At 39.7% G+C, this 15,893-nt stretch overlaps 1 protein-coding gene across 2 annotated transcripts in view; it reads right to left on the reverse strand.

Annotated features, from left to right (window-relative positions):
- PSIP1 (PC4 and SRSF1 interacting protein 1) overlaps positions 1–15,893 on the reverse strand; it is a 65,638-nt gene that overhangs the window by 28,911 nt on the left and 20,834 nt on the right. For both annotated transcript variants that reach the window (XM_084628109.1, XM_084628110.1), the window contains exons 6-8: positions 11,068–11,172; positions 8,805–8,867; positions 1,150–1,273 (exon numbers count right to left, since the gene is read on the reverse strand). In XM_084628109.1, coding sequence (XP_084484235.1) covers positions 1,150–1,273; positions 8,805–8,867; positions 11,068–11,172 — 292 coding nt within the window. The remainder of the gene's footprint in view (positions 1–1,149; positions 1,274–8,804; positions 8,868–11,067; positions 11,173–15,893) is intronic.

Genomic DNA, 15,893 nt, shown 5'->3' on the forward strand with positions numbered 1-15,893 from the left:
ATTGGGGATTGGTCCTGCACTGAGCAGGGGGTTGGACTAGATGACATCCTGAGGTCCCTTTCAACCCTGATATTCTATGAATAGGCATATTAAAGAATCTGCAGTAATAACATTAGAAACATTTGCTTGCTGTCCTCTATAATAATACCTATCTCTTATATAGCATTTTTCATAAGTAGCTATTAAAGCACTTCACAATCTTTAGTATATTTATCCTCAGAGTGGCGCATGATATGAAACAATTGTACTATTGCACTGATGGCAAATCATTCCAGGTAGATATTTAGTTTGTTACACGTCTTCTTCTGGAGTCATAGAGACACCAGATCCTGCTCCAAGTGGCACCTCAGTATACCTTATGCTAGTACTCTCACAACTGAACACAGATCCCCAATCTTATTTTTTTTAACTAGCTCATAAGTATGTTTTTGCAACAGGTTTTTAAAGTATCAGGTTTATAATCTTCGTGATAACATATAAATCTTTGTAGCGCTATGCCACATGGCAATAACTAGCTCTTACCATATACTCTATAGACAAGCAGGGTCCTGCAATAGTTATGACATCAACAGCATGGTGAGGGTGATATTTGTATCACAATATAATAAAAATATTAATTCAGAGGACATGTCAGAAAGTTTAATAGTTGAAACTCTTACATGCTGACCACGTCACAGTTTGATATTTGGGACATTCAGCACACAACCCTACAACTAAGCTGTTTTATACTTTGAGGTCACCTTTAGCATTAGGCTAGGTCTACATTAACACTTACGTTGCTCAGTGGCGTGAATATTTCAACCTCTTCCCCCCGCCCCAAGTGACATAAATTATGCTAGCATAAGCGGTAGTGTGCACAGTGCTATGTCGAATGGAGAGCTTCTCCCGCCAACACAGTTTATCACTCTGCTCTTTGGGGGTGGATTACTTATGTCAACGGGAGAGCACTCTCCTTTGAGCCTAGAGTGGATACATGAGAGATCTTACAGCGGTGCAGCTGCACTGGTACAGCTGTATGCTCTAGTGTAGACATAGCCTCAGAGAGCAAATGCGTTGTAATACTTGGTGTCTAGAGAAGTAAATTCTTTCATTCTCCATTTAAAAAAATTAAATGAGAAAAAAATTAAGTCAGACTCATGGTGAAGTTACCTGCTGGTCTTCCTCTTTTAGGGCTTACTTTAGGAGCCACAACTACTGCAGTTGTTGCTGCTGCCACTGTTGTAGCTGTTGCCACTGCTACTGCTGCCTCCTCAGATTCTGCTTGTTTTTCAGACTGTTTTAAAGGATACAATTCATATAATTAAAAATGATAATCTCCCTTCACCCCTGTTCTTCCAACTCCGTCTCAGGGCTTGTTTATAGTTATGGCTAAATTGACACTGCTGCGATCGATGCAGGGGTGTCCATTTAGCGGGTCTGGTGAAGACAAGCTAAGTCAATAGCTGAACACTCTCTGGTCGAGGGCTCTACTCCCCCTCCCCAAGAAGCAGAAGGTAAACTGACACAGCACAGTGTAAACACCGCTGTAAATCGACCTAAGTTATGTAAATGAAGTCAACATAACTTACATAACTGAAGTAGCTAACCTACATCAACTTACAGCTTCCGTGTAGACCAGCCCTCGTTTCTGTGCAGACATAATATATACCCGCCACTCAAAGAAGCTACAAATGCAGAAACTGTTAATGTTATTTCAACTATGACACACATGCACAAACTGGGTATCATGTGAAAACACTTTATTATAAGTTTTAACAATTGAGGCTACACTTAAAATAGTTACCAGACCACGCAACAACCATTTTCAGATTTAAACAAAAGCTACACATGTATGCACACACACAGAACATTAGCCACTGTATCACACATGCTCAGATAATTTCAGAGCAACTGAACTGTTCTGGAAAAAGAAACTAGGCTCAATCTGTAAAAATTAAGTCTTTGAAAGATTATTTACAATATACATTCTTTTACAGTTAAAGACTGCTTTTGGAACTCAGAAGAAAAAATTATGGGTAGGTATCTGAACTTTACCTCTTATTCTTCTCTGAAGTGGGTACCCAGTGCTCTGTGATCCATTACAACTCTGTAATTAATTCTCCCTTAAATGCCTCCCTAGTTCCCCAACAGCCCAAATTGAGAAGATAATCTATAAATTTGGATTAATAAACATCAATGTATCCTGCCTTGATATGGTGAATCTATCTACTTATTAATTATATAAAACAAATGAAAATAAAGATTTATGGCAAAGGAAGATCCTAATATAAGGGAAACCCAGGATTTCTCCATCTCTCTCTGCGCAAATGCCCCATAAAGATAAAAAAGACTATGGGAATACCCTCTCCAGCTGGAACTTAATGCAAGTTAAGATGCCCTGGATGGAGTCTCAGGGAGCACAAGGAGTCCATTTCAGAGGAAGAAAGTTACAGATAGGTAGGTAGATTTTACTTTTCTCCTTTGTGGAAACCTGGTGCTCTATAATCCATTTACAGCTAGGATGTAATCAGTTGTAAAACAAATCTCCACAAATAGGAAGGAAACTTAAAATAGCAAGAAAACTGAACCAAGAGGAAGAACAACCTCAAATAAGAGTTGTTTGTTCGTTCTAAAGGCCACATGCCTGACTAAGTGAGCCCTCACAGAAGGAAGGAAATCTCTGATGAACAATTTATAGAGCTGAGAAATTCCTCAATGTATCCATCTGGAAATAGTGGATAGGGACACATTGTAACCTTCTTAGGTCAACCACCTAATCTTAAAATTGTACCTGATTTTCTTCAAAGATTAGTTTTGTGTAAAACAATGGTCAGTCATGACTATATCTAAGTTTGCAACCTATCTCCTTGCGTGGAAGGGCTTGAAATACAAGGAAGACGAACACCACAACACAACACCAGAACAGCAGGTCACCTAATGAAACTAATAGGCAGCAGGTTTAAAAAAACATAAGGAAGTACTTCTTCACACAATGCACAACGTGTAGAACTTGTTGCCAGGGGATGTTGTGAAAGCCAGAAGCATAACTGGGTTTTAAAAAGAATTTGATACATTCATGGAGGATAGGTACATTAATTGCTATTAGCCAAGATGGTCAGAGATGCAACCTTATGCTCTGGGTGTCCATAAACAACTGACCTCCAGAAGCTAGCACTGGATGATAGGAGATGGGTAACTCAATAATTGCCTTGTTCTGTTCATTCCTCACTATCAGAAGACATTGGGCTAGATGGACTATTTGTCTGACTCAGTTTAGCCATTCTTATGTTTAAATAAATTGGTTCAAATTTAAACCATAATTTTGGGAGAGAGAAAATTTTGGAGAAGGCCTAAGAATCACATCTGGAAAAAGTTGCATGTAAGGATTCCAGATGAATAAGGCCTTCAAATTTATTAACGCTCCTCACTGATGTAACTACTAATAGAAAAACATTTTAACAGGAAATATGGGGAAGACTCCACCATATATTAAAAAAACAAGTTCAGCGATTATTTGAAACATCAAATACAAATAGACTCCAGATGTTATCTCTGAAGAGATGCAGGTTTAAAGGATTAGGAAGTGTGAGGCTAGAAGTGAAAGGAATATACCACAAAGCTGCTAAACAGTGAGACTTGGACTTTCAGGAAGGTAGGACTCATATCCAATCAAGAGCCCCGTCTAGAAGAAACTCCAGGTTATATAGCTCTGGCTGTCAGAAACAATTGCATTTTTGTTCTTTCAAATGCATCAAGAGTACCACGTTCTCAGAATGGATTTATGGACAGTTTCAAAATATGAGTAATAAGTCTATTCATTCTCTAGAAAGCAAAATATCCCAGGTTCCAGGCCAAGTGCCCCAGGTGCTGTAGGTCTGGGAATTTGAGGGGCTCCTGGACTAGAAGTTCCCCCGAGACCAAGAGGTTCAAGAATGCTCCAAAGACAGCTGCAGGAATCAGAGACACTCTCCGTGTTTAGACCACTTCATTTCTGTTAACTACTTTTGGACTCAATGATTTAGTTTTTATTCTTATGAGTCCAATCACCATGTGTTTAATCATTGGATACAAAGGCTGATTTTCTGCTTAAACATAAAGCATCTAATGATTAAAACCACTTATGTTGCAAGCTCCTTACATAAGGGACTGCACCTAATGAGGGCTTGGAAAGCACCCAGTAGACACTACTGAAAGCATACAGTAGGTAATCTACAAAACTTCCCGCTCCAGTAGCAAGAGAGCTTCCCTTACTTTATTCAGGATTTTTAACTTTACTTTTTTGTTCCAGCCTGAAGTGTCAGTATGCCACAGAAATCCAATTGTTGCTTTTCAAGTAAACAGCAGCTAAATCCAGAGGGAGTCTTAAGAAGAGAAAGTTAGAACCACCTTCTTAAGGGTTTGTAATTCTAGGAAGTTGCTGTGATTAACTTCATGGGACAACCATTTGCCTGACCTAAATGGGGCCTATCTGAGTTTTTTCAGGTGATACAGAAGATAATCTGCTTCCTGATTCTGGAAAGTCCATTACTAAATAGGAAAATTTGGAGAGAAGTGCATCCCCACCATAGAAAAGTTTCTACTTCTGGTCACAGTCATACAAAGTGAATGGAACCACTAGAGCAGTCCCAATCAGAAAAAGAAATTGTGAAACCTTTCCCTGGGCAACTAGAATCATGAATGTCTAATAGAATACCCAGAGGGAGAACACATCCTGTGGAGGTACTAAGGAGCTCCTCTGAAAATAGATGAGGCAGCTGTGGAACTCGAGCAGTGGGAAGTATCTTTACATATTGACAGGTTATATCTCAGATGGGTACCAACAAGTCACCTGTTGTAGGTGGGTCTTCAGAGTTACCAGAAGAGTTGTGAGAAAATGAGGATCATGAGAGAAGCAAACAGTACTACTAGGAACTGGTAATGCAATGTTGCAAAGTGTATGTAGCATTGGCGGTCCAGGCAAACTGGTGCATGGAGATGGGTAGGACAATGAAAATTCTGAGGAAAATTGTTTGAGACATCTCTGTATCAGAAAGGCCTGGGCTCCATGAAGAAATGGGCCTTGCACACTGTTAATCAGCCTAGACAAAACCGGCACTGGCACAAACTAGTCTGTTCTCTTTCATACCAAGAAGACTCTTGAATGAAGATCTAAAAAAGAATTTCTCAGGAAAAAGGAGCAATGTTTTCTGGTGAACTAAGACTGGCAATGCTATCCTTCAGTGCTTTTCTTTTCTTTTTTTAAACTGGTTCAGAGGAAGCATGGGTGACAGGATGGAAGATGATAGGGGAACTTGAAAACTTATGAAAAGACCCTCATGCTTTTGTGAGCCCATCTGTCTGATGTGAGGTTTTTTAGGTTGATTTGGAAGGCTTAAACTTTGGAAGAAAGCTCTGTTCTCAGTCCTCCTTTTTTCTGTCTTCCTCTTTTGGAGGGCTTCTCTGGTCACAATACACAAAGGCATATTACTGAAGACAAACTAACAACCTCAGAAATGACAGAGCATCCTTCAATCTATTGGGCTACATAGCCTCACAGATGTAAAGACACTGCTGCTACAGTTTTTTGCTCCTGACCCAGTTTGCGATCTGCCCCTTTGAAGAGACAGGGAAGTGCCTTTTAAAAACACTGATAGAGACAAGGAATAATAAGGAGCAGAGGAAAACAGAGCTAGTCATAAGCACTCATGACTGAAGCTCCCTGCTTGTGCAGTAATGCTCTTTCAGGTTTAAGCCCTTATTTAAGTAGTTTTACAGCTGTACCACAAAATCGCGCACTCAAAGACTCTATCTATATTGCAGATAAAACGTGTTCTCAACTTCAATTAGCTACATGAGTTAGATAACTTGGATTAAAATAGCAAAGATGACACAAACTACGTTAAAAGCCAAGTTGTTAACAGTTCAAGTTAAAGCCGGAGTTAAAAGCAGAGTTGCCATGTCTTCACTGCTATTATAACCGGAGTTAAGAATATACTTTTTTTTTTGGCGCGCATTGGAGAAATACCCTAAGAAGAGACACTCGCACAGACAACCTTAATTATGCGATATAACTTTTGAGGGCCTGACTTAATACAACCTTAAATACACTTTTAAAAAGTCGGGAATGTAATTTCCCAGGTTTGTTTTTTTCAGGAACAAAAGTTTTATAATAGACAGTATTATACAACTAGTGTTATACTCGACCCGTATAAAGAATAAAAAAATAGAGCATTTGCAGAACTAACTGAAAATATTATTTTCATTACTGTAACCCTTCACTGTCTAAAGTTAGATGGTAAGGAAATTGACAGTGTGTTGTGTGAAGTGCCTACCACATTTTTGGCACTGTAAACATTTTTACCTTCCTGTTCTTGGTTACTCCACACATGCAATAGAGCCGAACTTCTAAAAATCAAATTGGATACAGCTTACACCAGGGGTGGCCAACCTGTGGCTCCAGAGCCGCATGTGGCTCTTCAGAGGTTAATATGTGGCTCTTTGCACAGGAGCTGAAGCTACAGATGCTAACTTTCCAATGTGCCGGGGGATGCTCACTGCTCAACCCCTTGCCCTGCCCCAGGCCATGCCCCCAACTCTACCCCTTCCTCAAGGCCCCTGCCCTTTCTCCCGAGCATGCTATGCCCTCAATCCTCAGCCTCCCGCCTCGCCTCCTGCACATGTGAAACAGCTGATTGCGGTATGCAGAAGGCACGGGGAGGGAGGAGCTGAGGGCCCGGGGGGGGGGGGGGGACGGGGACAGGCAGGGAAGGGACTGATGGGGGGCTGCTGACATATTACTGTGGCTCTTTGGCAACGTACACTGGTAAATTCTGGCTCCTTCTCAGGCTTAGGTTGGCCACCCCTGGCTTATACTATGCAGAATTAAAGCACAAAACTGCTCAACAACCTGTTTTGAACAGCGAAGTTCAAAATCCTCAATTTACAAAGACTGTAAACATGTCAACAAGCACCTAGCGCATAGAACAGACACTCTTTTATGGAATAACTTAAATCTTTAAAAGCATGACAGATCAGTTAATTTGTGAAAGAGAGAGTAGAGAAATGGCACCTACTTACATGAAGCTATTAAGTATTAGCATCAGAACAATCTTTGGTGAAACACAGATGAAGAAAACAGTAAAATAGGGGAGGAGATTTCAGAGAAATTAGTGGCATTCCATCATGTAAGAACAAAAATTGTGAGGCTCAAGTTTTCAACCAGATTGTCAAACCCTTCCTTTTATTGGTGACTGCTCACTGCTCATTGACTTTATCTGGACTATCTGTACAAATAAATGCTCACCAATATGAATTCTAATGACAAAAAACTATATTAATGCATTTAACACAGAGTTAAAGTTGCTTCGTGGTATGTTGTCCCCTTGTAGAACATTGAGTTGAGTAAAACTCATCCTTCTGAAAACCAGGAAATGCAGTTAAGGTTGCCCATACAAACTGAACTCTGTCCTCTTTCAGTAATGCCCAATTAACACACATACTGATATTCTGCCAACCCTGCAGCTGCTGAAACGTACAAGCTCTTCCCCACCTTTTACAATCCATTCACTCTCACTCATAGGATTCCATCTTTCCACTTCACATTATTAAAGGAGCAAAAAAAAAAAAAAAGGAAGAGATTGCCCATGCCCTCTTTCAGCAATGCCTAATATGCACATACTCATGTAAGATCAGGAGGTTCCAGATCCTAGCATACACTCACACACTTAGCCAACTCCCCAGAAAAAATACCATGTATACAATTTAAGACCTAATTCACAGACTTTTACAGCTCCCTTAACACTTATAGGATACCATCTCAACCTACACTTTCACTTAACCATCTTTAAAACATTAGAATTCTTCCACATTCCACCTAATTGTTGACAATATCCTTTGTAATAAAAGCCTTATGCCCTGCTACTAACATAACCTACACAGTTCTGCACAGAAATAATGCCTAATGCATCTTGAAGGTACACATGCATCTCTTCCTTTTCCTCCCATAAGACTAAAAACATCAGTGGCAGTGTGTTCATCAAGGAAAACAGCATCAACACAATCCCTCCAACTACCCACGCAAGCATAAAGTGGCTGCACAGACACCCTCTCATTTATTTTCTCTTTGTTGGCAAGTGTGCACTGTAATTCTTCCAGGGCAAGCAAATATGTGAACACATTCTTCAATACTGTTCACAATTTGGGTTCCCCAAAGACTTAGTTGATCAGTTTTTATCAAAGGTAGTGCATGGCACTCACTGAGAGCATTTAGACATTTTGATTGTTAGCTTTACGCAAAAAAAAGGCCCACTAGAAACTTTCTGAAAAATGGCTGGTACCTCTGGACTTGTATCTCCACAATTCCTGGCTCAAATGACCCCAAATTTGGGTTGCTAACCCTAATCCAGAAGTCATGACGCAACCTTAACCACAGTAGCACTGCCATGCCACTATAATAAAGATGCCACAATGTAGCAAAAGATTAGTCAGTCTCATCTCTCTTGCTTTCTCTGATCTATGTCAATTTCAGAGAGATAATCATATTGAAGACATTTCCTAGTTCTAAAACACTTGAATTTGGTACACTGTTTTTGTGTAAGGTTCCAATGAAAGTGGGCTTTTCTGCACTATGGGATTTACTGGCATTTTCATTGTATTCAAAAGGGATTTATTAAGTGAATGAATGAATTGTTGATATACTGCAGCGCAGTTCTGAATTTATTCAAAAATCAAATGAAGATTAATTGTGATTGGAGTATAATTTGTTGCTGAAAAAATGTGAGAATCAAATAGGAAAGCCACCATCACAAAATGATTGATAAGGTAAAGAAAAGTAAGTATATTGTTACCTTTCTTTTTCTCCCTCTTCTAGCAACTTTAGGAACAGGTACATCATTAGCTTTCACCACACCCTGAAAAAGTAATACTTAGAATGTTAACAAAACATAAGAGTTAGTTTAAGTTATTATGATGCTTGAAGGACAATTTTATCATAGCTTTTAATATATATTTTAGCAAAAGACTATGCACACATGAAGGTATCAGTATTAGGCAATTGAAGTTTCTTTCTAAAACTGTAGTAGAGGATTAAGAATCAGTGACACTTCTTCAAAGAGACAGATAAAGGTATAATACCTTGTTCTGGACTTTAGTAAATTGCAAATTAAATACTAATTAGTATTTTGTTTAATACATATAGCCATATTTTATTGAACTCATCAAGTCACATCTAGTATATGCAGTTTCTAATGAGTTTGTTTCCCAATGTGTATTAAGTGAGATACATACACTAGCTTAATTAACTTTATCCAATTTGTATAGGTGGCTTGATATTTACTCTAATAATTAAGGGCCAAAGTTTGCGCTCAGATACACTTTCTGAACTCCCAGTGACTTCAAACCAGTTATATAAACATTTAAGCAGAACTTGACCTTATATTTTAAGCCACTCCCGAGACATGGTCAGATGATTATTGTTAGTGACTGCAACAGATTTAGAATATTTGCATTTAGACTTATCAATATATCTTTGTAGTACAGTATTAAATTGTTGACTTTCTTCAGAATTTAGTATTCTCAAACTGTGGTACACATACTACTGCACTTGTTAAGCCAAAAACTTTAAAAAAAAAAAAGTCTCAGTTTTAAACCAACAGTCATCACATTATCTGCAGGGAGTCAGAAAATGACCAAGGAACAAAATACAATCTCCTAGCCACTTTCAGCCATAATGGTGAATAACATTTGGCTGACGATGCCAGCACTGTAGTTTTATTTAGCAATGTGTTGTGTCACTGTATTCATTTAGTATACAGCTGGCTTTCTGATATGCCTAGCTTTCAGCTTGTGCTGAGCTGCACAAGTGAGGTGAATATGCAAGGTTTCATACCACACCACCAGAGCTCATTTCTTCTGAAAAGACACACACGATTCACAGTAGCTGCAAAACCTGCAGCCACAAGGAGCCCAGCAGGGGGATCCATGTGCAGTTTGCCCACAACTGCAGCCATCCACAGGCCAGAGCTGCTGAGTAAAAAGAAGCCTCCTGGGGCTAAAGCTGCCTGATGATCAGGAAAAGCCCTGCACTTCCAGTCAAGACCCCTCACCGCTGCCACGGCCCTCTGAACCCCCTCCTGCCCTTTGACACACATGCATCTCTCACATTTCCTCCACGAGCTACTCAAAACATTTTGTATTTTTCTTGATTTAAATTTTGTAAAAAAAAAAAAAAAAATTGTAAACAAATAAAAAAGCAAAGTGAACTTCAGCTCATGTTCAATAATAATCCAGATAAGAATGAGCAGGAACTCTGAATTTAAATTTAACAGGTTAAAAAAATCAAGTTACTGAATATATTTCATCAGTACATCAAAATATATCAAGACCTCATTTATGACATGTTTGTTCCTTGTAATCTGAGCATCACAAAAGACAAATAATAATGGCTGCTTCATTGTGTTTCTTTTTGATGTATTCACTAAAAACGTGAGATGTTTAAAAAGGATGCCATAATTAGAGCTGGCCAGGAACTTTTCAATTAAGTGGTTTTTTTGGAAAATATCGATTTGTCCAAACAGAAATTTCGAAAGCAGCTTATGTTTTGATGAAAGTTTTACCAGGAAGATTTCTCAGACCCCCATATGAAATTTCTGGTCAAATCAAGGCCTCAAAACAGCTGACAGCCTAGTGGACTGCAGGAGAACCAGGTTCAAATCCCAAATCAGAAGGAGCGGGAACTTCAACGTGGATGTCCCACATCCCAGGTGAGTGCCCTAGCCATCTGACTACTGGCTATTCTGAAGTGATATATGTGTGAGTCTCTCTCTCTCTCTGTTTTTTTCATGAAGTATTTCAAGAGGTCTTGGTTTCCTTCTGTACTGAAACAAAACTAAACATTAAAACCTCAATTTTTTGTAAAATGGAATTCCTGTTTTCAAAGCAGCACTAGTTACAAATGAATATTTTAGTTTCCTTATTCATTTATTTTACTATAGACTCTGGAAATATTTAAGCCTGTATTAGGGCCTAAAATAAATGTGTATGAAGAAGGAAAAATTTGCATGTAGTATTTCAAACATCTGCTTGAGGCAGAAAGAAAAACATCCCACATACTTCACTACTGGGTTTTTCTGAAGGGACATCTTCTTCCTTTGCAGCATCCATCTCTTTTTCTTCTGTTTCAACTTCAGTGGGTAAATTATCCTGTTTAGCAGATAACTGAATAGAAAAACCAAAGTCGCTAAATTTCACAATTTATATTAACTGAGATCTAAAAGAACCCGACAGGAGATGAACTGCAACAGACTCATTGCTATCAAATTGCTTTCCACCTTTAGTTGAAATAATTTAATAACTGGGTCAGTTTAATCTGTACGTAACAGTCTTCCATTTTTGAAGCATACCCCAAAGCTGTTTGTTAATATTGCTCTCCATCATTCCTTACAGAGGCAGTGGGGAAGGAAGGGGGTGTGGAACAGGGAGAGGCATCTGAGAGAGAGGGGAGGGGAAGGGAAGGGAGTAGTGTGAAAGGGGGATGAGATGGGGAAGAAAAAGGAACAGGGGAACCATGGGGGGGAAGTAGGAGCCAGGCATGCAGCATCCTCTTGGCAGCAGCTGGGACTCCCCCGTTAAGCAGGCCCATCAAACCCTCACTCTGACAAGCCCTACCCTCAGACCCCTGCCAAACCGAGCCCCATCTCCCCACACCCAGATACCCCCCCAACCACCTTCACCTGGATCCCCTGCAGAGTCCCATTGCCCCTGCCCCCAGAACCCCCCCAATGAGCCCCTGTGCATCCAGATCTCCCACTGAGCCACCCACACCCAGATTGCCCCACACAGAAACTTCTCACCCTACACCTGGATCCCCCCACACTAAGATCCTCCACACTTGGATCCTGCTGGACTGAGCCTGCCCGCGCACCCACCCACACCTGGTGCAGAGGGGCAGATCCAGCCCTTGCACTATGTCAGGGTCAGGTGCAGCCTCACTGCTGAGTCCCTGTACTGGGGAAGATGGGAGCTTCAGGGTGATCTCCCACCTCAGTGCAGCCAGTAGCCTGTACTCCCCACTGCCATGCTGGACCCACATTTATTTATTGACAAATAAAATTTGCAGAATTTTAAAATATTGTGCACATAATTTTAATCTTTTTGGTGCATAATTCCCTCAGGAGTATGGATCTGAAAGTGGCCAGCATCAGATTCCTCAGAGGGAAGTGTAAAAATCCCACAGTATGCAGATGTAGGTTAATCTACCACCGACTTTAAGGTCAGGCCTACACTACCACTTATGTCAGCAAAACTTGTGTCGTTCAGGGGTATGAAAAACCCCCCACCCCAGTGACATACGTTTTGCCAGCATAAAAGGTAGTGTGCACAGCGCTATGTCGGTGGGAGAGCTTCTCCTGCAGACATAACTGCCGCCACCCATTGGAGGTCGTTTAGTTGTGTCGCTGGGAGAGCTCTCTCCCATTGGCACAGAGCAGCTACACGAGAGATCTTACAGTGGAGCAGCTGCATTGGTAAAGCTGTGCCACTGTAAGGTCTCTAATGTAGACATAACCTACCTCTCATCTTGAGATAACAGAGACAGGCTTAAGCCCTGAAGCATGAGATTTAGTATCTATATCCTTTCCAAAATTCGTTTTAGCATTAACCATAAGAACTCTGGATATTTCTGTTATCTACCTAAATGTCTAATATCTTTTTGAATCTAAGTTTTTGACCTCAATGACAGCCTGTGGTAATATGCGCGTTAATCAACATACTTGTGTGGGAAAAACTATTTCCTTTCATCAGTTGTGAATTTCCCACCTTTTAATTTAACTCAATTATCCTTTGTTCTTGTGTTATGTGACAGGAAGAACAAGCTCCTGATTTACCTTCTCTATTCTGTTGTATACTTTTATCATGTTCCATTTTATTCATGTCCCTTTTTTAAAGTATGAAATCCCAATCCCAATCTTTTCAATCCCTCTTCATATTAGAGATTTCCATGCATCTAATTGTTCCTGCCCTTCTCTGAGCTGCCTCTAATTCTGCCATATTTTTGAGATGTGGTGACTGGTACTGCACACAGTATGTTTCAGCTTTACACTGAGCAGAGTTCTTCACTGAACAATCCACAATAATGTTCAGGTTCCTTTCCTGAGTTAATACAGCTAAATTTAGAACCTTGTAAGGTGAAAGAGTAGTTTAAGATTTTGCCTCCAGTATGCAACACTACTATGCATTTACTGACACTGAACTTCATTTACCTCCATGTTGCCCAGTCATCTAACTTAAAATTTAGGTCTTTTCAGAGTGCCTCACAGTCCTCTCTGGTCTTTCTAACCTAAGTAACTCAATTACCTCCAAATGTTGCTACCTCACTAGCAATCATTTCCATATTAACAATAATATATTAACCACCACTGGACTTGGAATGTAACTGTGAAAAAAGCAGGTATTAAATTTTTTCCCCCATGATGAAAGCTGACCAGTCCTATTGCTTTCTATCCAATTTTTGATCCATAATACTTTGCTTCTGACCCCCATGACCACTTAATTTCTTTAGTAGTGGCTTGTCAAGGGCCTTTTGAAAGTCTAAAATTATGTCAACCAACTCCTATATCCATTATTTTACTGATTCATTCAACTAATTCTAAACAGATTAGCAAGAGAATTTTCCTTTGTAGAAACCATGCTGTTAGACCCTATAATATCATGATCTTCCACATGTTTTATTATTCTAGTTTTAATTATCATTTCCAGCAATTTGCCAGACACAGGTGTACAATTTACTTCTCTATAAGTTCCACTTCTCTGTAATTCCTCAGGTCACCACCAAAGCTTTTTTTAAAAATAGAGTTACAGCATTTAATACCCTTAAAATCCCTCAAAAATGCAATAGAGATTGCATATTTAAGCTCTTTTAGAACTCCTGAATATATAGTCTGGGCCTCGTGATTTATGATTAATTTATTCCAGCATCTCTGACACTGCAATCTGATAGCATGCCATCATTATTACTAGAAAGAAGCAGGTAACTTCACTACATAGGATGTTGGAAGACGAAAGGAAATAATTTAGCTTCTCAGTAATGTCTCGGTTTTTCTTAATTGCTCCCTTTAAATCCAGAGATTCAGCAGATCACTGCTTCTTTTGCAGGCTTTCTGCTTCCAATATATTTGTGCACAATTACTATTCTTATGAATGTAAATCGGGTACCTACATTGATGTATATGGCCCTAACTATGTAGGTCTGGCCCACAGACCACAATTAAAATTTGGAGCCAGATTCTTATCTAAGTGCATCAAGATCACTCCTACCTGAGGCACATTTGTTAGGTCTTCAACATAAAGGATTTCTACAGTTGCAACTAAACAGTAAAATACATAGGGGTGCTTTTTTTTTTTTTTTTTAAACAAACAAACAAACAATACTGCTTTTCTCAGACAGCCTGTCTATCCTTTGTTTAATTAGAATTCAGAAGGTGAAATTAAGATTTCAAAATCATTAAAATTATATCTTTAAATTTAGTCATTTCCAGGAATTAAAAATAATTCAGTTGTTACATCAACTATTCCTGCCTAATTTTGTGGTTTTACAATCATTCACCCCACCCCCTCATTTTTTAATTTTATTTTTTTAAAAGGTAACCTCTCCCTTTCTTCCACATGAAACATTCACACAAACAAAGGAGACCAAACTTGACTATACAGGAGTGTGATGGGGTGCCTACTCCACAAGACCTGGAGGAGTTAAAGTGGCTAGGCAGGCTAATTAACTGCCCAGGCTACTCCTGGGCCACTAACTGGAAATGGGCTTAGCTGGAAATGGGCTTAGCTGGGCAGGAACAGGAAGGGCCCAGGAGTTGTCAGCAGCAGGATACTGCAAGGCAGCAGTCTACAATCACTCCCTATGAGGAGGGAGCTTGGGCTACCAAACCCAGAAAGAGGGGGAAACCAGATAGGTCGGAAGAAGCCCAGAAAAACAGCAGCAAGGGGTAGGACCATACAGACCATGGCTGCTTATTATTGGCTGGAACCCAGTGTAGAGGGCATGCCTGGGGTCCCTTGCCAGCCACTGGGAAGTGGCGCAGTGTGTTGGAGAGATCAGCAGACAGCTGGTTTGAACTCCCCAGAAGGGGAGGAATTTAATGACACAGGCGGAGGGCCAAGGCACAAACAGGAAGCTACAGCTCTTTGAGTGACAGAGGGTTGTAGTGTGAAAGAAACAATGGGTAGAGACACGGCCAGAGGAGAGTGGTGCCTGGCAAGAGCTAATCCCCAGAGCTGCCAGGAGGAGGCGCCACGTGCAGTGAGTGGATCCCGTGACAAGGGGATACAACAAAACTGACTACACAAGTGATGTCAAATCCACAAAGTAAATGAAGTAGAAAACACTAATAGTTTTCCTCCTCAATCTTAGACATTATTTATAGCAGCAATTAAAAAAATAGAGATTTCAGAAAGAAAAGTGAAGTGTATCCCTCTAAAAATCTAGTCAGTCAACTTGCGTCATTTATACTCTTATCCTTACATGCCAAAAATGAAGCCTCATCTATACTAGAAACTATACTATATTACTGAGAGTAACATTGATACAAAGTAAATTGATATAAGAAAGAGTTTAGTCAGTCTATACTCACCCACATTAGGGGTTTGCACTGGTTTAACTAGACAAACTTTTTAAACAGACATAGGTCTTGACAATCATTTCTCCTTCCACTTATCTGATATGTATTTCCAATATCTGACTTGTTTAAGTGTATATTATTTTTAAAAAATTAAGTCTTTGTAGTTGTAAGAAATTGTTTCAAATTTATATATAACGGCTTAATAGATAATAGTAATTACATAAGGACAAATTTCTGTTTTCAGGAATGAACACTGACGACAGTCACAACACCTATGCACTGTTCATTTAAACTAAATATGTAAGATTTCCAATA

Source organism: Lepidochelys olivacea (assembly GCF_965140295.1).
Source record: "Lepidochelys olivacea isolate rLepOli2 genome assembly, chromosome: 5".
NCBI classification, from domain to species: Eukaryota; Metazoa; Chordata; order Testudines; family Cheloniidae; genus Lepidochelys; species Lepidochelys olivacea.